At 36.3% G+C, this 24905-nt stretch overlaps 1 protein-coding gene across 1 annotated transcript in view; it reads right to left on the bottom strand.

Annotated features, from left to right (window-relative positions):
• The window catches only part of LOC137405697 (leucine-rich repeat serine/threonine-protein kinase 1-like), a 92686-nt gene that overhangs the window by 25331 nt on the left and 42450 nt on the right, over nt 1–24905 (bottom strand). The window contains exons 20-34 of the mRNA XM_068092052.1: nt 24005–24127; nt 22962–23074; nt 20168–20310; nt 14510–14642; nt 13345–13544; nt 11515–11705; nt 10328–10540; nt 9056–9109; nt 6775–6939; nt 5885–6052; nt 3910–4018; nt 2162–2331; nt 2000–2040; nt 841–973; nt 58–165 (exon numbers count right to left, since the gene is read on the bottom strand). Coding sequence (XP_067948153.1) covers nt 58–165; nt 841–973; nt 2000–2040; nt 2162–2331; nt 3910–4018; nt 5885–6052; nt 6775–6939; nt 9056–9109; nt 10328–10540; nt 11515–11705; nt 13345–13544; nt 14510–14642; nt 20168–20310; nt 22962–23074; nt 24005–24127 — 2064 coding nt within the window. The remainder of the gene's footprint in view (nt 1–57; nt 166–840; nt 974–1999; nt 2041–2161; nt 2332–3909; nt 4019–5884; nt 6053–6774; nt 6940–9055; nt 9110–10327; nt 10541–11514; nt 11706–13344; nt 13545–14509; nt 14643–20167; nt 20311–22961; nt 23075–24004; nt 24128–24905) is intronic.

Genomic DNA, 24905 nt, shown 5'->3' on the forward strand with positions numbered 1-24905 from the left:
AATAAGAATCTGGAAGGGAAGCATATAATATTTAACAACGATAAAAGTGCAAATCACCTCTTTCCTCAGATATCCCAAAAAGACAACTCCGAATGCTCCTTTGCCCAACGCTTGACCTAACGTCACATCTTCCATACTCATGGTGTTGTAGACATCCGCAAATATCTGAAATGCAGACTCAGAGTAAGAAATCCCTAGACATATACAATAACTTCTACCTTTTGCGTCTGGATAGTATGTAAAAAAGTTTCATTAATAATAATTAAAACATAATTGGTCGAAGATTTTTTAAAGTTCAAAGTATTTAACAATGTTGGAACCGAGATGGAATTCACAACCTAACAAACTCAGCTTGGTAAATATAGATATGATTCACTAGTAAATCCACCAGTATTGATACCGCTGCTACTGCTAGCCGTAAACGTTGGCCTACCCGCAAACACAAATAAAACTATGAGCTCTGACCTATATACATAATCCTGTTTGTTTTTGGAAACTGACAAGACCAGTTTTATGTCAGTTTGTATAAGGAACCATAATCATTATTTATTTGATTTATAATAAAAGAAAATACAAATAATATGTAAAACGAATAAACAATAAATACTTTTTAGCTAACAGTTAAGATTGCATAACAATAAGTTTTCAAGTTGCAAATTATATACAAAATAAATTATAGTTTGTGTAATTTGTCTGCATAAATTCTGTAAAGAGGGTCAATAAATCAATCAATGGACATTCTAAAGAATATTCTGTGAACAAGCATTCGCCTTGAGTGTCAAGATTCTTTAAGGGCAAGCCAAACCAGCTTATTTATCAAGAGCACAGGCTAGCTCTTACCAAGTCAGGTGCATATCGTGACAATAACAGCAGGTGATTGCTTCGGCAGGTGACCGCTATGCGTTTGTCATACTGCCTAATGAGAAGTTCCTCAACAGAGTAGCAGCTTACTGTAGACATCTTGTCCTTCTTCCTAAACATAATATAAATCTGATTATGATTGGCGCAGCCTATTTCCTGTTTGTCACAGACGGGCAAATAACATTTACTAAGTTTCCATACAGTTATAGCATAGCGACACACCCCAATATGACGCGGCAATGCCATCATGGAAACAATCATGTCACATTCATTTTGTCGTTGGTCAGTGTTACTGTTTGGAAGCGAAATACTCGTATGATGCGGCATCTTTGTACCATGGAAATGGCCTTAGTGACCAACAGAGTTGCCACTTGTGCATGTGCATAGCCTGGTTTTCCTGTTTCTACAAGGGGTGTCGCTACATTGCTCTACTACAGCAGCACTTTATAAATACATGATCTGCTTGTCAGCCCAGCGTAGAGCTTAAACACTGGTGAACCCTGGTGTCTCTACACTATCACCGTATGGAAACTTAGTAGTTGGCAGTTACTTACCATAACTGAAGATATGAAATGTTTTGAATAGTCAAACTCCCAAACATTTACTTTTGTTTCATGCCATAATCTGTGTGTTTGTGTAGCAAATATGATTTTCACTCAAAATGACTAGTTTGAATAGAAAATAGTAACATATTATATTATAGTCATGCACAAAATTAGAAATTTCAAGAAAGAATCTGGAACAAACTTTAGGCGTATAATGCTAGCAATTTTACAAGAACAATCTGAAAATTAGACATTAATGATACTTAAAGCGGAAATCATCTATAAAACAATGCGAGTCCGATCCACCATTCAGTCATGGTTACGTCACTACAGATACTATTAGGAGTCGTGTTATCATGCTGAATAACTAACTTCTAAAACAATGTGTCGAAGAGGAACTACCCCAGGGCCAAATGTAAAAACATACAAACATACATAATACGCTACAATAACTTAGACTGCTTCCTGAACTTCAAGCCATTGCTTAGATGGAGCAAATAAATATGTTAATAAATAAATAATAAATAGGTTATCTTTTATTTACCCTCTCAATACGAGTAAAAATATTTAAACAGCCAGACGATTCTACTTACTGCGAATGAAGTGCGAAGTGCTCATCAGCGGCTCCCACCGACTACAATAATACAACAAATATCTAAACATCTTAATACAGAACGAGACAGTAAACATAGTAAACAGAATAAACAGTAAATCTATCCTCTCATGAACACGCCTACATATAAGGGTTAACTTACACTTGTACGTGCCGAGGCCAGATGCCAGAGTTCCATGCATGATGGACAGATGACGATACGTCGTACCAGGTAGTCACCTCTTGTGTTCTGTTGGAACTTGTCACCGAGGTCAGGATACCAGTCCTCTAGTAGAGTCTCCACATGCTCCACTACCTTGGCCAACAGCTTTGCTGCATTACAAACCCTCAAATGCAAAACTCTCTAACAACCACATCCTCTACAGCAGCAATATGTCGATATAAGTTTTGAGGCAATTAGAGGTAAAATAATGGATTGGCTACTGAAATGTTTCACATTAAAAACAGCCTGATGATGTGAGCAGGCTGGTGCAATTGGGGGCCGGCGAAATGAGGTAATGCAGGGTCATAGCAATTATTGTAGTAAAACGCCTGCTTGAGAGTTTGACCAACTACCATATCCCTGTTTAACTGCTAGCTAGGGACATCATAACCTTTATGTGAGCCATATCAACATACTTTAGCTGACTTTTTATCAGAATAATGCAGCCTCATTATTTTTACGACTTTTTCAACAATCAGAAGTTTTGTTTGTCACCAGAGCTGACGAATAAAATACAATATGCCTTTAACCTAAAGAGCAACAGCAGGCATAAGTTGTTGTTCTCACATGAGGTGAGCCATCAGCCATTTTGCCAGTTTTGAAGCAAACCAGAATGCCAATAGTCCTAAAAGTATTAAAACTATTTTCTTCATGCCAATTTGATGCACAGAGATTGTTCTCTCTAATAACATTGCAATGGAAATAGGAGGTCTCTTGGTTTGAGATGCAGCAATCATCATTTTGGATAATTATTCCCTATGTTTAACAGTTTGCACTGAATAGTAGAATATAATGTCCACACATCTAACAGACATAACATGGGGAGATCAACATAACCCCTTTCGGCATCATTGAATGGGTGTAACCCTTGCCAGTAGCCTTTGCAAGTATACGATGCTGTAGAAGAATGATTCCGTCGCATTAGGTTACCATCTGTCAGACGTCACAACAGCAAACAAAGAGACAGATCCCAGAACCAAAAAAGCAAAATCAGCCTCCTGAATGTTTCACACGAAGCTAGAGGAATCCACACAATCTGGTCCATGAGAACCAAACTAGGTTGATAACTGCTGATAAAAACCATTTTTCTGACAAGACCAACTACATGTTCTATTTGAGTTTCATCTGAGAATGCTAACTAATTGTTTACCTACTGGAATAAGCAGAGTGTTGTCTAGTAGCGGTGTAAGATAAATTGGACAATATACGACCCTTTTAACAGAAACGTATATTGTCATTTTTGCCTTACCCTGCTCCAAGATGGTATCCCTTTGTATCGAAAACTGATTACAAAAAGATGGAATTCTTTTAAAATCATGCTTTGGAGTTATGCTGCCTGATATGTACAGTTACAACCACCTTCTAAATGCACTTAATGCTGAGAAGATATGTTTTTAGATATTTACTGTTTAAAAACTGTAATCACATCTTCAATTTGCCTGAACATCCATAACATTCCTACTTCCCCAAACAAACCACTATACCTTATACCAGACACTAACACCTTGACAATTTACATTATAGAACAGAGTTATGTAAAAAGGTCTTTTGCTTTCAATACACAAAATTTACTTTTTTGTGTATTGAAAGCAATTATGAGACACTATTTTTTGGTCTCATAATCTAATTTGATTTCAACGGCATTGATTAGTGTAAATAAAGTTAATAGCTATCTATCTAGTGCATACCTCTGACATCACGTCGTGCGCTATGTTCTATTACATCGGGACTGTTAGGCTGTGATATTTCAATTCGATTGTCAGGTATCTCAATTTCGAGTACATTCATGTTTTGTACCTGACAGACATATATAATTAAAATTTGCAGAACATATAAATACATTCAGCGTATGAAATTATATTCAACATATTCATATATTTCAAGAGAGTATCTCAACTAAATAAAGAAACTGTAGTTGCAGTCAAAACTAATTCGAAGAATCATACAACATGAAGCGGTGAAAGTAATATAGTAAAACTACGGGTCTGAGAATGACAAGGTGCTACTACAGTAACCATTAATGAAGCTTTGCTTTGTCATTATTTACATATGGGTTACATACAGCCATTATTTACATATGGATTACGAACAGTCATTGTTTACATATGGATTACATACAGTCATTATTTACATATGGATTACATACATTCATTATTTACATATGGGTTGCATACAGTCATCATTTACATATGGGTTGCATACAGTCATCATTTACATATGGGTTGCATACAGTCATCATTTACATATGGGTTACATACAGTCATCATTTACATATGAGTTACATACAGTCATCATTTACATATGAGTTACATACAGTCATCATTTACATATGGGTTACACACAGTCATCATTTACATATGGGTTGCATACAGTCATCATTTAAATATGGGTTACATACAGTCGTCATTTACAAATGGATTACATACAGTCATTATTTACATATGTGTTACATACAGTCATCATTTACATATGTGTTACATACAGTCATTATTAACATATGGGTTACATACAGTCATCATTTACATATGGATTACATACATTCATCATTTACATATGGGTTACATACAGTCATCATTTAAATATGGGTTACATACAGTCATCATTTAAATATGGGTTACACCCAGTCATCATTACATATGGGTTACATACAGTCATCATTTACATATGGGTTACATACAGTCATCATTTACATATGGGTTACATACAGTCATTATTAACATATGGGTTACATACAGTCATCATTTACATATGGATTACATACATTCATCATTTACATATGGGTTACATACAGTCATTATTTACATATGGGTTACATACAGTCATCATTTACATATGGATTACATACATTCATCATTTACATATGGGTTACATACAGTCATCATTTACATATGGGTTACATACAGTCATCATTTACATATGGGTTACATACAGTCATCATTTAAATATGGGTTACACACAGTCATCATTTACATATGGGCTACATACAGTCATTATTTACATATGAGCTACATACAGTCATCATGTACATATGGGTTACATACAGTCAGAGTGAAGTCATGCAAATGAATAAATAAAAATAATCAGTATGAAATGGCTTGTGAAGGATTTTCCAAACCATTCTTAGGTAGCAGCTGTTATCGTACTCACCTAGTATCTATAATATTATTCTATGAATTTACACTTTAAGAACTTGATGAAACTCAATGCATTATTAACTCAAACTTTAGTCATTGTCTGAATGGGAGTCTATGCAAGAAACTCATAACCCAAAACTACAATTAAAACTGAAGCTTCAAAAAATACAGTAAACAGGCAGTTTCATTGTAAACCATTGAAAATGTAAAATATTAAAGAAATTATGAAATTTGTCATTAATCAGCTAAGAAAGAACTTTTCACAAGCACTGAATGTTGTTCAACAAAGGCCTCTAAATTCAAAGGCGAATATTAACAAATAAAAAACTACACAAACACCCTTCAAAATTCACGCAGCCCTATACTGACTGTTGACTTCTAATTTTATGACATGGGATTTAACTATTTTTATAATGAATTCCTATAAAGTAACTAATTCTAAGTAATTCCTATAAGTATTCTGCACCAAACATAATCAACTAATATAAACATGACTATGTAAAGTTATGTAAATCGTATAAAGCATTACATCAAGCTGTTTGAAGTCACCGTCAGCAGAAATAACCAGTTTGGAGTTGTAGTACGGCAGCAAACCCTCAGAACCTTTATAAACCTGTCTGACCTTCAGAAGGTCACAGGCTATATTCTTCAAAGTGAGTCCGGTCTTCCAGCATTGCCAAGAACGTTCTGAAGGACTCTGCGACAATAACATTGATCTGCTTGTGAAAATTTGAAAAAGGCAATGAAATGAAAAAAGATTTACTTCCAACATTTTTAACTGCATTACAATTTATTTATTACAATAAACGAATCATTGTAGATGAACGTCGAAAATGCGCAGTACCCATTAACTTTTTTGTAAATTACTGCAGTCATGGTCTGTAAAACCAAAGAAGTTAGTCAGAAAAAGAAGACAAGCTGTCAATGCAAACCAATAATACTGCAGTTATGGTATATGTACACGTATGAGATGATACCAAATGAGCGGTCTCTCCAGCATTATAAAAATATAACTAAATTTTGTACTTGAAGCGGCTATTGTGGTTTGCCACGAAAAAATTAAAGAAACTGCTAGACAGACCTCTTGGTATTCTGCAAAGTTCTGAATGGAAAACTTGTTTTTCAGTAGAGGAACATCTGGTGTTGTTAAAAAGTCGTTTACTAAAAAGATGACGCGGTTTGTTACTTGAAATCTTGAGACAATGTGGATAAGAGGCGTAAAAAAGTAAACTAGCCAATTTAGGTATGTTCTGCTTAATCTATCAATGTTCCTACTTTTGCTTAAGTCATACAATTATGAGGGCAGATCTTAATATGTGTTCGATTCTCTCACAGTTGGTGAGACAAAACCAAGCAGGAGCAGCAAAGCCTGTACGAGGATAAATATTTGCTAAATCACAACCGAATAGATAAACCGACCTGCAGGAGGTCAGCGTAGCTCGCCGGAAGATTAAAGAGAAACTCTGTGAGAATGCTTATAGTTTGGTCGCTGTAAATTCTGGAGATGAGTCGAGGCCAGAATCCTGATGGAATGTATGAGAGCAGGTAGACGCGTCTAATTGACTCATGAAACCGTGAGCTCATCTGCAATTACCAGCTATATTAACATTCTCTCTCATAAGTCATAGAGTTATCTGAATAACAGCGGTCTATAAGGCCTTGCCAAAAAGGCATAGAGTTATCTGAATGATAGTGGTCTGGAAAACCTTGCCAACAAATCATAGAGTTATCTAAATAATAGTGGTCTAGATAACTTTTCTGACAAATCATTGAGTTATCTGAATAATAGGTGGATAGAGAACCTTGTCAACAAGACATGAAGTTATCTGAATAATAGGGATTTAAAGAGCCTTTCCAACAAGTCATTGATTTACCTGAATAAGAATGATTTAAACAACATGTTTTGTTACCCTTTAGGTGCTGCAACTACAGACATTGGTGCAAGTCAGATAGGAAACGTGGTTAATTCTTTATCTTTAACGCTCTATGACTCTGCTCGGTAATAAAAAATGGATTTAATGAAATAGTTACAAAACCTTCCCAAACTTGATTAATATATTCTGTAGCGAGACCTTAGAATTAAAAGAAGATGAAACCATTACTACAGGGTTAGCTGTATAGCTAATATAGTAACAACATAGTAGATAAGTGCTTATGTTTATGATAATATACTTTTGTGAAGTTAATCATAGCATACCTGCAAATATTATATAAAGAAATGAATAACTACAAGCAGTGAGACAACTAAAACCCTCCTGCTGTTCTATCAAGTTTATAATCACCCTTGGAAATCCAGTTCCATGTTACAAAAACTGCTTTATTCTGTCCAACTGGCAACATAAATAATAAGAGAAATAGTGGTTCTTCAATTCTTGAATATTAACCCAGCAATTGTATGACTAGCATATGCCCACCCCTTCCTAATATGCCTGCTCCTTTCTAATATGCCCACCCCTTTCTAATATGCCTGCTCCTTTCTAATATATGACTTCCTTTTTTAAAATTATAATAGTAATTAGAAAGTCAACAATTGATTAATTTTTTCTAACGAAAAACATACATATACCGCTAATTAAAAGAAAAACGTACATAAAAGAAAAATGTACATACACTGCTAACTAAAAAAAACGTTCATATATTGCTAACTAAAAGAAAAACAGACACATACCGCTAGCTAGAAGAAAATAAATTGATCACTAAAAGGGATGATCCATGATTATGTACCATCGCTGTAACTTAATTCAGTGGTTCTCAACCTGGTTTCGATCAAACCATTGGAATTCAGGGAGTCAGTCTCAGGGGTTCAGTAGCCGCTTCTCAAAGGAAACCGCAGAAGAGACACTGATTTTCAAGGTCATTTGTAATTTGTTGTGAGTTCATGCGTTGTTTTGACTTTGTTCTTTGAACACAGTCTTGTTAATGCACAGTTCATTTTATAACCTAGTAAAACACGCTGTCTTGAATGTTAAAAGAGTCATATTTTATTTTTCCAAAAAGAAAGGTTCAATGAAAATGCATATTAAGCTGGTAGGTTTTTGTGCTCCCAACAAAATCAAGAAGCAATGCGCTAGAGCAAATGTGTAGGCTCGCAATGCTTCAGTTTAAAATATGTAGTAGAAATATGCAATGCGGCTTTTATTTACACTAAATACGCATTAATTTACTTGAAGTTATTTATTCTCTATTACCGGTAAAAGTGCACATGAAACTGGGTGGAGTTCAGTGCGTCTAACAAGGTTAGGAACCACTGATCTAAGTTCTTAATATGTTAAAACACTAATAATAATATGATGTTTAAAGGGTCATGCAATATAATTGTTTCTACGTATAAATATTTTTACAAGACATGGATTAGAAATGCAAAACAAGTCTATGCAAGCGATAAAAAGCCTCAAACAGTGGACAGACACACACTGAACACAAGCATGAAGAAGCGATGTAGCAAGCTATCCACAAGAGCTAGATTGATGAAGGAAAAGCGACCAGAAACCTAAAACTACATATAAATAACAAGATTAACAAGGATTATATTGGAATAGAATAATATATAACGATAACAAACGAGTAAACACTATCTCAGTGAAAAAAGGCATAGGGGTTAAGCAGCAAGCAAGACAGATTTTAGCTTGAAAAAACACAAAGCTATTTCAATTGCGGCTCGTCTCATGCAACAAGCAGATGCAATGCAGGAGTTACCTACTCTTTCATTAATGGTTTTAGCCTTCAAACCATCGGTGATTGCCTCCTCGCTCATCTATTATAGACATAGCATTGCAAGATGAACCAGCTAGCACCCATCCCGCAGATGTTAGATTAAGAGCATTATAAACATCAACAGGATTTACAGCAAAAAATGAAAAGGAGGCACCTTGTAGATAAAGGATTAGTTACATGAAAGGTGATTCACAACTTAACGTTAACCATTAGAGTTTATTCAATAACTCTGAGTTATAAGCATAAACCAATGCTGATGTGTAGAAGTGATTTCAAGTACTATTGTAAAAGTTCTGTGATTTATTGCTTATTTTACACAGCTCCTCGCCTGGCTATAGCTCCGCCTTACCAAAATGTTTCGACATGCAAAGACTGGCCAAGCTGGGCCGTGGTTGGAATTGGCATGGCTCGCCTTGAAGCTGTTCATTTGCTAACAGCTTTATTCTATGAATTAGCATTTAAACTAAACAGCAACAACTTCTTACAAGCTATACTAAACTCTACTTGCCCCCTAATCGCTCCAGTTTCATCTTAAATGACTAGGAATTAAAAGAGACGCTTTACCATATTCTCACAAACTCAGTGAAACAACAGCAAATTTCTATCCCTACATAAATTAATTCCCAAGATTGTAAACAGTTATACGCATTACTTCACGCTGTACTTTATCTCCTGACCTATCATGGTCAGTAGATCTATGACCTACATTTATGTACTGACCTACAACTAATATTTCAACATCCAAGCGTATGGCAGAGTTTGACTGCTTCATACCACATATCACAGCTACACAAGTTATGCACACTCTTACACTTTTAGTTACGTTCAGCAGACGTCAAAGTCAAGATAAAATAATAAAAAGTGAATCTAAACTTCGTAAACGACTGGCATAATTGTACTGGCTATCAAAACACGGCTGAAACTGTTTCTCAATGAACTAATTTGTTCAGCCACATGTAAAATATGTTTGGAGTTATTTACTCTTTCATACAACTAATTGTGTTACAAACTTACCCAGAGTAACTATAGCCTTACCAAAAAAGTGCTTGCATTTAACATATTCTCCTGGAAATAAAAAAACATTAACCTAAGAGGCGAAGACATTTGGCAGTTTTTGGAAAAACTTCGAAGATACGCGGGAAATATCGACATTAGCAGCAGTTTAGAGTACTTTTCATGTGATGTAATTAACAAATGGTTTGAGTTCCGACCAGTCAGACAGAACTGAACCAGCTGCTAGTGCTCCACCTCTACTTACATAGCTATTCTCGTGATACGGGATCTCCACACTGTTTTCAGGAGTGTGTATGTGGTTGGCAACACTATCCACGTAGAAAGTGGAGTTTCCTTCATCGAATGGCTGATCTGATATGGAACTTGACCTTGACACTCTTGGAGCTTTTCGTCTCTTTAGTCTCATCGACTTGATGGTGGAGCTGCGCTTAATCGAGGATGAAGGACAGAGAGGCACCTGTTGAGAGAGTCATGTTATACAGCACACTCACTTTTCTAACAGTTCTGGCACATGCCATTCCTCATGATAATGGCGGTCATTTTAACTACTTTTCTCTATATTCTGATTGATACGTCTGGTTCACAAATATTTGTTATGATCCAACAAACTTTCCGAGTAAAGAAGAGCAACAAGAATGGTTAACTGTTAACACATGCAGTCTAGACAAGTCTAACACAACACAAACACCTCTAAAAAGAACCATTACTTCTTAAACATTAACACAAATATGTTGAGCTAACCAAAATCTAATAAACCTGCCATAGGTTCATGATCTAAGAAAATACAGAACGATTCTCGCACCGTGGTTATTTTATTCCTAGAGTTTCCATACAAGTATAAAGTATACATAAAGTAAATACATAAAGTATTGTGTAACGAAAGTTATGTCATCAGTTACTAAGTCTCCAAACGGTGATAGTGTAGAGACACCAGGGTTCACCAGTGTTGAAGCTCTACGCTGGGCTGACAAGCAGATCATGTATTTATAAGGTGCTGTAGTAGAGCGATGTAGCGACACCCCTTGTAGAAAAAACAGGAAAACCAGACTTATGCGCACGCACAAGTGGCAACTCTGTTGGTTGCTAAGACTGATTCGATGGCACAAAGATGATGCATCATATCAGTTTTTCGCTTTCTAACAGTAACACTTCATCATGACAGAATGAATAAATAAATAATCAAATAAATAATAACTATGGTACCTTAAACAAACTGGGGGCTATAAATGGTTATTTATAGGCACCGGTTTACAACACTAACAACTTCTTTTTTGACATTGGCTGTACTTGATTAGCATTTTTTTCACGATGTTCATCAAATAATGAAAATACAGTGATAGCAACAATCAGAAAAATGGGTCCCTAAGAACAACTGCATATCGCCGTCTAGCCTGTGGTGCGAGAAATGGCTGAGATAGAGACAAGAGTTACCTTGATGACTTCATGCGGGCCCTTCTCATCCTCAGCAGGCAGCAGGCTCGGCAGCAGCAGATGCTTATCATCCCACTTGAGAGCTAGCTCGAATTTACTCAGCAGTGAGATAATGTACGTCTGCAGGTCATCTGACTGAAAAATGGCTGACCTTCGAAAGAGCTGCTCAAGGTGCTCCACCTTCATTATTCCTAGAAATACCAAAACTTGCAAGCCTTTTTCTTCTGATATGAAGTCTTAGAGACGAGACAAATTTGCTTTAAATAGTCACCCAAAGAAACAGGAAGCAAAAGAACCAACCCGACAACAAGGTAACTAATAGAAAGAGTGTATTTTAACTAGATATAAACCGTTTCACTAACCAACCGACCATATTCAAATAAGGTTATTTATCGTTATGGTTGATATTCACATCATCAAACCTACATAGTCAAAGAAAGATGACAAACTTTAGCACAATATTCAGTGACGAAAAAATTCAGGTGACAGCTCCAAATGGCACATTTTGAAAGCAAGTTCAACCTAAAGCTTTTTATTTTTAAATATTTTTCTATTGAGTTGAAATACGAAACTATCCAGCTAGCAAAAAACCACAATAAGTCATGACAAAAGAAACAGTCCAAAAAAGCACAGAAAGATCCACAATAAAAGCCAACTATAAAAACACTTGTTAACAAAAGAAGTCATAAAAATATCCTAACTAAAAAGAAAATACAAAAAAACTAGCAAACACAACACAGCCACAATGAATCTATAATGAACACAAGAACTACCAGAGAGGTATCTAAACAACCCAAAACAGCCACTATCCACAGACACCAGCTTTGGATTGGTAAACAAATAAACATATTTAAATGACTTCTACACTCAAGAGTCACATGAACAACTGACTACTGCCTTGGCAATATAGTACATTAGCTAGACTATTAGTCCCTAGTCAGGTTATTTCAGGTTGTCAGTGTGTGCAACATGTTGAGGGTATTCAATCTAGGAGTGCACTAAGAAAAACTACAGTACAGAAAAACTCTGCCAGATTTAGTATAAGTGAAAAGTAAAAAGTACAACACTAAAGCAGACCATGACACTTAACGCAGTGACTAGACAAGATGGTTCTAGCTATAGTATCACTATTTTAAAGGGACGGTTCAGCTACAAGTACTAGAGCAGCAACTGCTAGGATACACAAACAATAAAACCATTTTCGATAGCATAAAAGGAGTTGATGCAGCGTGTCTATCTTAAATATTTTATTAAATGCTTTTACTACTGATCGAACCAATCAAACACGCAGTTCGAAGGTCTCCTGGATGTTTACATAAAAACATAATACAATAAACAGGATCTTACATGGTAAATTCAGGGTTTAGTTTATGAGTTGACTGATAGTTTAGTTTATGAGTTGACTTATAGTTTAGTTTATGAGTTGACTGATAGTTGAGTTAATGAGTTGATTTATAGTTTAATTTATGAGTTGACTTTTAGTTGAGTTTATTAGTTGACTTCTAGTTTAGGCTATGAGTCGATTGATAGTTGAGTTCATGATTTGATTGATACGTTAGTACACATGACTATGTTTGGAGTCCTCTCATCATAGCTCAAATACATTTACTCTTGTGCCAAAAGTAGAGCCCACTTCGCTACACTTACTATTATACTACGTCTGCAATGTTTTTGTGTTGACAACATTGCAATCAATTTTGAAATATGCTGCAGTCTATGTTTAATATGCAAAAATGGATTTGGGTGATTTTCACAACAAAGCGAACCCGAAACTATAAAAAGTGAGCTTTCAAAAGACTAATTATTTACAAATGGGTGAAAGGAGCTGACCAGATTTGACAAATCCATTGATAGGCTTGATAGTGATGACATGGGCAAGCATGTCACAGAGCCACTGAGGGTCAAGAAAGTAGAGATCATTGAGAGCAGTGTCTTGATAGTGCAAGAGAACACCATTGTCGTGGAGAAACTGGGTTGCTTGGTTAAGCTCATCGATGTCTCTGAACTTGATCTTTTCACCCACCAATGACCTGCAGAAGTGGCAAAAGTAGTAGTGCGAAAGGCAGTGCAGATGTAGCCAAGAGGCAGTACAGAAGTGGTGCAGATGCCGTACAGAATTAGTGCAGATGCAGTACAGATGTAGTGCAGAGGCAGTACAGAAGTAGTGAAGATGTCGTACATAAGCAGTGAAGAGATAGTAAACAAGTACTGCAAGGATAGTGCATAAGCAATGCAGTGATAGTACACATTGTTCAAAGATTAATGCACAGATAATGCATAGGTAGTACAGATAGTGTCAAGGTAGAGCATAGTTAGTGCATATGTAGCATAGAAGTGGAGGTAGTACCTGAATGATGCATAGGGGGGGGGGGCTAAAGAAGTGCAGAGGTAATAATAAAATAGTGCAAAAGAAATGAGAAAGTAGTGCCGAAATAGTACAGAGGTAGTGCTAAAGTAGTGCTGAATAAGTGCTGAGGTAGCGCTGAACAAGTGCTGAGGTAGTGCTGAGGTAGTGCTGAACAAGTGCTGATGTAATGCTAAACAAGTGCTGATGTAATGCTAAACAAGTGCTGAGGTAGTGCTGAACAAGTGCTGAGGTAGTGCTGAACAAGTGCTGAGGTAGTACTGAAGTAGTGCTGAGGTAGTGCTGAAGAAGTGCTGAAGTAGTGCTGAAGTAGTGCTGAAGTTGTACAAAACAGTTTGACAAGCACTGCAGATGGATGAACTGATAAGTCATTTACTCTTACAATTCTTAGTGTATAAGACTTTTTTTACAATACTTGAGATGAAAACAAAAATGATAGAGCGGAGACTGACTTCACTAAAGCCCGTCATCAAAAAAATATGCAAACAAGACACAAAAATGCGCATAAATTCTTTCTATTATTTATTACAAAATGTTAGCCAATTGTAACAATTCTAGAGAGCAGCAACTCCAAAATTTGGTTCCTGAGCCTTTCAAAGACATATATGTTAACTTGTCTGTTCTCCTTACCGATACTGCTGGGAGTTGAGCACTGGGTTTTTCTTGGCTAGAAGTCTCTCAGCTGATAGGTGGCCCACCACTTGCTCCAGTCGCATGTATATCGCCGGAATGCGCTGTTCCAACAGAGGCATGGATAAGCTACCTGGAACGATTGACAGCATCGAGCTATATGGAGTCTCAATAAGCGATGTAGTTTCATCCTTCATCATTCGAGATGACAATACTAGATTTATTTGTACTCCTTCAAAACTGCTAATCATCTTTACAAGTTTGGTTAATCCCGATAATAGGTTGGTTCACCATTTCAACCCAGTGGGTTGTTTTAAAACCTTCCCTTCATAATGAAACCTTTGAAGGTTATTGACACGCACATCTTAAGGCCTATGTATTATATGACATACAAAGACAACTTAATCTCAAAAAAGATATCCAAATGGCTGATCCACATATGGAAATTCAAATATGAGCCCTCACAGTTATACAGCGAATAAGCATCCTGCCACTAAAGGTGTGTCAGTCCATCCACAATTTAAATGTAAAATATTGCAGCTTTTATATATCTAACTGCTGTATGGATGGGCAATGGTTGTGGGCCAGTAGGACTTGTTAAAACATCGCTAATAAAAACAATGAAGCGGAAAGTGCAGAGAGAACCCTAAGGCACACATAATAATGAGCTAACAGAAACAGCTGGCAGCAACAAAGGTAGAGAGGCAAGGAAACAGCGTGAATATCGCACAAGTTGCAGTGTAATCATCAAAATAATAATAATCATAACCTCTACTTCAAGGATATTAAAGATCATTCACCAAGGGTGGGTAACCAAGTACGCTCCCAAGCAACAACAAATTTTAAAACAAAAGTCTTTACTACAGCTACATTGAGGCACCTCTGGATTAGCCAGGTTTTATTGTTGGAAGCCATAGTATATGGAAAAAGGTGTCATATGTAATGTTAGAGGCCAATCACAAAAATCTTATGATGCCCAATACACACTAACCTCATAATTAATATTTGCTAAATGTAGTCATGCTTGGTTGTAACTTATGGATGTCATACCCCGAGTACTCGGTGTGAAATGCGTGCTTTGGGCACTATCAAGAAACTTATCGCGCTATTTCAAATGTGTAGCTATTTATAATGCAGATATTCTTTCTGTAGTCAGCCATACCTTGAATATTGACTCGCAACAAAATTCACATTTCTAGTTATTTGGTATTAAAAGGTTCACCATGTTTTACTCTGTTGTGTTGTAGGTGCAAAATATGTGGAAATGTGATTGCAAGCTTTTAAAAGCTCAAAAACGAACAGTTAATCGCAGCCATCACGAAAACGCCGTAGCTTGGAATCCTGCTCCAAAACGGTTCAAACGGGACTTAGTTGAACACGATGTGCTTCTGTCTACACTTTCATGCAACCTCATTCATCGAAATATTTTCACAAATATACTACACGCATTCAATAAAACCGTGTCTATTGTCCTCACACGTCTATTTTATCATCAATGTAATGCTATCACTTTGAGCACTGATATTTCAAAACCTAGTCTAAAAATTATTTTAACTTTAGCAATTTTAACATTTTAACTTAACCATAGCTCGAAGGAGCGGATATCATCATCTGATGAACATGAGGAGTCTGTTGGTCACCTGTGATAGTCGAAAAATGCTGCAGTAATTGTTCGCGCAATCTGGCAGGAGGTATGGGTCACATGATCAGATTACAACTAGACGATTAGATCAAACTAAAGCGAAACTGTGAAGTAGCGAGCATCTATATTTGATAAAGGCTTTCCGGTAAACCCGAAGTGTTTGTCATAAACTAGTGCTACGAGCCGTTTTATATTGAGCCTTTTATTGGCCTTTCAATTCACGTGATAACATCACGTGTCAAAACAATAACCACGTCGAATTGAGTACGTAATTGAAATAAAGGGATTCCAACCTACGGCATTTTCATGATGGCTGCGATTAACCATTCGTTTTTGAGCTTTTAAGAGCTTTTAATCACATTTCCACATACTTTGCACCTACAACCCAGCAGAATAAGACATGGTGAATCTTTTGATACCAAATTAACTGTCATATGAATTTTGTTGCAAGTCAACCTTTAACAAATTTTTGGTGGAGAGCGCTGAAACAAACGGTTTTGGACAAGCAACCAACGAATGAAAAGCTAACAAAAGCTTTGAGACAGTGAGATGAGATCATACGCAGAACAATTATTTGGCCAAAATACCATTAGCACCAGGAACCTTATAAAACTGAGGAAATGCTAAAAGTGAATGCTAGGGTCAAAAGCGAACAGGATTACAACACTGGGTGGCCATACTCGATATGCAGTGCAAGTGCACATAAATTTTCTAACACAAATATAGTACCTGCGGGCTGCTCACTATCTGCAACTGAAAGTGATTGGGAAGTCAAACAACCGAGTGCAAAGTTCAAGAGTGTAGTGTATCAATAAACAGCTCATGACTCCAAATTTCGGAGTCACTAGCCCATGGCTAGCTTGAACAAGTAAAAAGGAGACAACTACATCTCGTGAACAATAAGTTCAACTCGAGGATATAGAACAATGCAAGAGATGCTTGCTAGTGATTTGCTAGAGCCAGCTTGCTACAAAAGCGTGATTTTAATCAGGCGATAAGGCAGATAACCTGATCAAAATTTTAACCAATGGAAATGAAGAAAATTGATGTGACAGAGAACAAAGCCTGTTGTCATTATGAAAATATGGTAGATGAAACAACAATACAATCAGTGCCTGCCCTTTAGATTAGGACTTTTTGACCATATATTTATTGCGAGTGAGATTAACTAATTACCAGAGAGATTTATTAATTACTAAAGAGGTTAACTCATTACTTGCAAGATTTAAGCAGACGGAAGATTTTTGTACACATCTTTTTACAGTTGGTTTTACTCGGAATGTAAAATATGTAGTGTTATCCAACAAACTTTTCAATAAATTTGTCAACAAAATTTGTAATTACCATATATGAGCACATCCGTAGTAATATCATAACACCGCGCTGCCTAAGATTGATGCATAGTCAGTGTGTGCAACCTCAAGATGCAAACGTATCAGCAAGTACAGTATGTAGATGTAGGTGTTTGTTTGTTGGTTTGTTGATCTGTCGTACGTTCAGTTATAATGATCAAATATCACGCTTGCAGTGTTTTCTAGCGTTAAGAATGAAAAACTTCATCCCAATTGAGCTGAGATACACCAGTTTTGCAGACAGGCACGCTAACCACTATGCCATGCGGGCACCTTGCCATATTATGGAATAGTTGTGAACATACTTATTACACCTGCCAATTTCTAATGGTGCATGAGACTGCCAGTGCACAAGAAAAAAAATACGTGCTCAGACTTCCCCAAAATGATCTAAATATATGTACTTATAGCATAAACTTTAAGCTTATAGCCCAAACAGAAATAAACAAACACCTTCATTTAAAAGTTAGAATGATAAATTTTGCATATATTGATTAAAAATAACTTTTTTGCGCAAAAACTGTTTTATTACTCAAGCAATGCCAGGCATTTAGCTAGTTTTCTAATACAGAAAGGTTTGGCAAAAGCGCATATAGAAGTGGTGGGGTTCAGTAAGCCCAACAAAGTTAAAATCACTGATTTATAACAAAGGTAAATAACTGTGTACCATCTATTGTACCTTTTTGTTAACATACTTATTGCACCCGCCTATTGGAAAAAATTCCATCCAACAAACTACATTTAATGTTCACAAAACATTTCACGTATGTTTGCAAAAAATTTTCTAATGACCGAAAGTAAAAAGCCAAATACAGTATTTTTAGTTAAAGAATCTAAGTAGAAATGCCATCATTAGCGCGTCAATCATAAAACATTAATTTCAGTCTTCCACAGAAAGATGTAACGTGGAGTGGCTAGATAGACTAGAAAGGCCATCAAAACATGTTGAGTTCAAACTGTATAATTGAGTCAGTCAGCAGTCAAAGTAACTGGTCAACTCTGCTATGCTCATGAAAAGACCCAGAAGACGCCTTAAATTCGTCTGGGGCAAATGATAAACCAAACTTAATGTAGAAGATCTACAAACTGCTGTCATAGGTCATATTTGGTAAACATATAGTTAACAATCATGTTAATAATAAGAAAACTAATACATGCTCTCTGGTAGCCACTCTATGCATTCCAACCTTCCAAAAGAAGAGTGTTAAAGGGATGAATGATGAGGACAAAAACTGCCAACAGGGTCTTAAGCTCTCTAAGAATAGTGTCCGACACACTACATCATTCACAGCCAATCAGAGAAGATGCAGAAACCTTGAAGCGTCAGCCACGCACTCATAGGCAAGGTATGAGTCTTAGTGATGGAGTGGTCAGGTGATCGTTAGATGATAAATAATCCAGCTGTCAGTCGATAGCTGAACATGACAGAATGACACCAAGTCTTCGATCACATGACCTCGAAGTCTTTGATCACATGACCTCTCCACCACTTATACACTCCTTCATTTGTATCTAGTACATGCATATTCCTATTATGTATTAAATAGCTTATTCAGTGATCATATTAATATACCTGTATAATGTTTTTTGTCTACCAAAAATGATAATGCCATTTTATTATTACCACTTATTATTTTATTATTTGTTAAATGACTTAATCACAATAATATAATCACATATAATTATATAAGTATTTTAAGTATATAGTTTTTTCTGAATGCTACCAATAATGATAGCTTCATTGTTATTATTACCATCAGTTACTGACGGCAGCATGCTGATGACTCAACAGATGACTGCCTCAGACCCTTCACAAGATAATAAATATTTGTTCCTCAGTCTACGACATGGTGAACGCTGAACAAAGAATAAGCATGACATTTACTCATTACAGCCTCGCGTCTGATGACCCCATTACAGCCTCGCGTCTGATGACCCCATTTAGCTTTCCCCTGAGCGTATAGCTGAACATTTAACTCTTTCGATATCAAATTTTTTTCTACATACTCATGCATTACATCTTTGACAAAATCTTATATTTGACAAGGACACATGTATGCAATTTGTCATAACTTTTGAACCACACAGTCTACAAAAAAATGTTCTGACACCAGAGTAATCAGCATAAAATCTATTTTGTTGTTATTATGGCAATTATGTGGTTGTAAGAATATTTTCTATTGGCTCATCGCAGGCCAATAATTATTTTCTTTCGTTTAAGTAAAGATACGCCAGGATAAGTAATTAACTGTTCACTGATTAGAGACATATTATATAAAGTCTACAAAAGTCATGCTGCTCTTGGCCATACTATGTGACTCGTGGTACGCAAAGTGTTAAAGGTAAACTAGTCACATTCCCCACTGCACGAGTACTTCACTTTCATCAGACAAATGTAATTAAAAGCGTAATTGAAAGCGAGTCTACGTTGGCTATTAGCTATATGATGGATTGTGAGACACTAACCAGGAGCCTTCAAGGCCCAAGCCTCCTTGTGGCTATTAGCTATATGATGGATTGTGAGACACTAACCAGGAGCCTTCAAGGCCAAAGCCTCCTTGTGGCTATTAGCTGTATGATGGATTGTGAGACACTAACCAGGAGCCTTCAAGGCCCAAGCCTCCTTGTGGCTATTAGCTATATGATGGATTGTGAGACACTAACCAGGAGCCTTCAAGGCCCAAGCCTCCTTGTGTATCATGTTGGCTAGGTTGACAACGCTGTCACACTTGTTTGTTGTACTTGATACTTCGATCATGTCCTTGACATTAGGCAACCCGAGCATAGCGGGTTCGACAACCATGAACCTACAACACAGCATTTGACAAGATTAATGTCATTGATCCCACAAGCTTAAACCAATGTAAGGCTAGCAGGAAATGATGTCATAAGGTCATATATGTGTTTACTCTCTTTCATACAAACATTCATTTGATCCTTGTAATGGGTGCGGTACAGAAAAAACTAAATACATGTACTCTGTTTATAAAAATGTATGTTATGAGTATGTTAAAAATTATATTAATATAATAATAGATGTATATTATAAATAGATATAAATCAATTCTGTTAGCTGTTTTCAACTAATATAGCTTTCTCAAAACTTGCAGTAACAAATTTTTGATCTTGATTATTGTATACCTCCTTGTTTCTCCTTCCCCTGCGAATCCATTCTGAAATTTTCTTGTAAATCTTATCAACAACTTAATAAATGGACACTTTAACTCATAAAAGAGCTATCAAGATATCAAAATATCCTTGCCAAAATTTCAAAATAATAAATTTTTTAGTGGCGCTCATAATTAAAGGACCACATAAATAAACATGTTATTTGTTATCAATTTATAGTTTGTTAAGTATTTATTAAATAAATTATGGCAATAGCCCACCTCAATGGAAAACTAAGGATATTCTATACATAAATATTATCACATATTAACTGATGTTTGCTTTTTAGCCTGGTTTTGGTGCAACATAACAGTATTTGCATATTATGAGATAGAATTCTATAAAAAACCATGTTTATAGTTGTAGACAAAATTGACTAAATTTAACTTTTTTTAATATACATATATACGTATAACCATATGAAAGTAAATGGGCGGTCTTTGGAGTATTAGTAGTGTGTTAATATATAGTTGATCAGCTTGTATTGCCAATATATAGTTCTCAAAGTTTGTCTGTATGTGTCTGTTTTTCCAGCTATAGCTATTAAATCTTGGAATAAAAAATACTTATCGCAGAAGATTTGATCTCAGACCCTCCCATTCACCAGTTCGATACCTTACCAATGAAGTCAGACGAGCCTAATGGACTCATTAAACGATATATGTCGTTATATGGGTGTGAATACGCTACCACTCTCCATGACAAGGAGCAATAACGTCATGGAGATGGTTTGTTAAGTAGTTAGCAACTAGTGAGCTTACTCAACTTAGCGATTGGCAATGTGCCAGGCTAATAGTGAGTGGCAGGCAACTACATTACCTCTAATTGTTTATAAGCAGATTTTTAATACTCGTGCAAAGTCGGGCTTTCCACTAGACACAGGATAAAATACATGTGGGTGTCTAAGAAGTTCATTATATTTCTTGTGAATAATTATTAGTGGCAGACAGGGTGGCTACAAAGCTTGCTTCCCAAATATGTAGAGTATGTAGAATCTGAGATAATAAAGCAAATGGTTTTATGCCGTGAATGACAAAGAATCAGAAAAAAAATTGCTAGGTGGTTCCATTTACAATCACAACTGTATAATCTACTTAGAATGTAGGATAAGAAGTGCGGATAACAAACTTGTAGCCAAATTTTTAAACCAACACACGCTACCAGTCTTATGGATCAGGACAGGATTTAAACCAGTGAATGTTTCTACCTTAAGAGGTTGGGGTCAAGTGTTAGGTCAAAGTATTGAGGGGTTGGGGTCAAGCGTTAAGCCGAAGTATTTAGAGGTTGAGGTCAAGCGTTAAGCCAAAGTATTAAGGGGTTGGGGTCAAGTGTTAGGCCAGAGTATTGAAGGGTTGGGGTCAAGCGTTAAGTCAAAGTATTGAGGAGTTTGGGTCAAGCATTAAGTCAAAGTATTGAGGGGTTGAGGTCAAGCGTTAAGCCAAAGTATTTAGAGGTTGGGGTCAAGCATCAAACCAAAGTATTGAGGGGTTGGGGTCAAGCGTTAAGTCAAAGTATTGAGGAGTTTGGGTCAAGCATTAAGTCAAAGTATTGAGGGGTTGAGGTCAAGCGTTAAGCCAAAGTATTTAGAGGTTGGGGTCAAGCATCAAACCAAAGTATTGAGGGGTTGGGGTCAAGCGTTAAGTCAAAGTATTGAGGCGTTGAGGTCAAGCGTTAAGTCAAAGTATTGAGGCGCAGAGGTCAAGCGTTAAGCCGAAGTATTTAGAGGTTGGGGTCAAGCGTCAAACCAAAGTATTGAGGGGTTGGGGTCAAGCGTTAAGTCAAAGTATTGAGGCGTTGAGGTCAAGCGTTAAGTCAAAGTATTGAGGCGCAGGGGTCAAGCGTTAAGTCAAAGTATTGAGGGATTGGGGCTAAATCTCTACTGCGGGTTCCTGAGTTGATAAAGAAATCCATATCGATCTGTTCAAATAGCATGAAAGTTCAAATAGCATGAAAGTATTAAGAGGTTGGGGTCAAGCGTTAAGCCAAAGTATTGAAGGGTTGGGGTCAAGCGTTAAACCAAAGTATTGAAGGGTTGGGGTCAAGCGTTAAACCAAAGTATTGAAGGGTTGGGGGTCAAGCGTTAAGCCAAAGTATTGAGGGATTGGGGCTAAATCTCTACTGAGCGTTCCTGAGTTGGTAAAGAAATCCATATCGATCTGTTCAAATAGCATGAAAGTTATGATTTTGAAACTTGTATTGCTGGAGAAGAACAACATGAAAGAGAGGCATGACTATCGTTATTACACGTGTGAACTAGCATGAATAATTGATATCATCAATGAATACTTACTTCTTTCGAATGTAGTCTCTAAGTTTACACAACTCCTGCTTCCAGTTCTTTGTTTTCTTGAAGAGATCTAGCTGGCTGCCAACTATGATCACTGGGGCTCCTGGAGAGCGTGTCTACAGAAATCACATTATTACTGTTGCTATTATTACTGTTATTATTATTACTGTTGCTATTATTACTGTTGTTATTATTACTGATGCTATTAATACTGTTGCTATTATTACTGTTGCTATTATTACTGTTGTTATTATTACTGATGCTATTAATACTGTTGCTATTATTACTGTTGCTATTATTACTGTTGTTATTATTACAGTTGTTATTATTACTGTTGTTATTATTACTGTTGTTAGTATTACTGATGCTATTAATACTGTTGTTATTGTTACTGTTGCTATTATTACTGTTGTTAATACTACTGTTGTTATTATTACTGTTGTTATCATTACTGTTGCGATTAATACTGCTGTTATTATTACTGTTGTTATTATTACTGTTGCTATTATCAATGTTGTTATTATTACTGTTGCTATTAATACTGCTGTTATTATTACTGTTGTTATTATTACTGTTGCTATTATCAATGTTGTTATTATTACTGTTGCTATTATTACTGATGTTATTATTACTGTTGGTATTATTACTGTTGTTAGTCAAAGTTTCACCTTGCTCTTAGCATGAATCATGAGCTCATTTAGCTAATAAATTTGGATTTGAGCAACATAACCATTTTTACTTTGGTCACCAGGTAAGTCACAATGGCCTGTCAGTGGCAACAAGACTTCCAAGAGAATCACATGCTAGGATGATTGAAATACAACAAGCATGATTGTTTAGACCGGGTATCATGAAGGCTTGAGCTTCCATAGAATGTTATTCACCGCTCTGTGCCACCTAACTGCAACACAATCATTTCAAACATATTTTCATGGTGTGCTGAATGGCTAAGTTCAATCAAATGACATAACATTAACGAGTAACCAAAATATATGGCAGTTAGTTGAGAGCAATGTACACATTAGCACAGACAGTAACAGACATACCTGTATGTTAACAAGCCATTGTTTAATGGTGTCTATGGCACTCGTGCCGTCTGTCAGCTTATACAGGACAAGATACAAGGATCTCTTGGAAAGAAAGTACTGGTGAGTCGCATAATATTCTTCCTGTGTAAAAAAAACCCAACAATAAGCCTAGCCAGTCCACGCAGGATACCCTATGTTCGAAGAAATTAAATAGTTTCCATGGAATTCAGCAGTTAGTACAAGGTGTATGCTGTGAACCACTCTAAGGTCAGGCAGCTCTACTATGAGTTACATTCGGAGTATTGAAGGGAGCCACTGCTTGAATATTCTATGATTGAATACATCTATCACAGCCATACATACAGTTACTTGATAAGTCAAATGACATGATCTGCACATTACCAAATGCTTTCGACCGGAGAGTTTCATGGACAAGCAATTCAAGATTGCTAAAGTGGTGATAGGTGATCACTGATTAAATTGTATGACATGTGATCGGAGATTAAATTGTATGACATGTGATCGGAGATTAAATCGTATGACATCTGATCAGATATTAAATCGTATGACATGTGATCGGAGATTAAACTGCATGACATGTGATTGGAGATTAAATCGTATGACATGTGATCAGAGATTAAATCGTACGACATGTGATCAGAGATTAAATCATATTACAGGTGATCGGAGATTGAGCCGTACAACATGTAATCGGAGATTAAATCGTACAAACATGTGATCGGAGACTAAATTGTATGACATGTGATCAAAGAATTACCAACGTTTGAAGGAACAACTATTGTAGCATGATGGATGAGCAGTTGACTTTATTAAATACCATGAAAAAAAATCAAAGATAACAATTTTATCTACTTTTATTTCCAAGTGACTTCATTTTTCTCCCTCAAACTGATGAGAG

Source organism: Watersipora subatra, chromosome 10 (assembly GCF_963576615.1).
Source record: "Watersipora subatra chromosome 10, tzWatSuba1.1, whole genome shotgun sequence".
Taxonomy (NCBI): Eukaryota; Metazoa; Bryozoa; class Gymnolaemata; order Cheilostomatida; family Watersiporidae; genus Watersipora; species Watersipora subatra.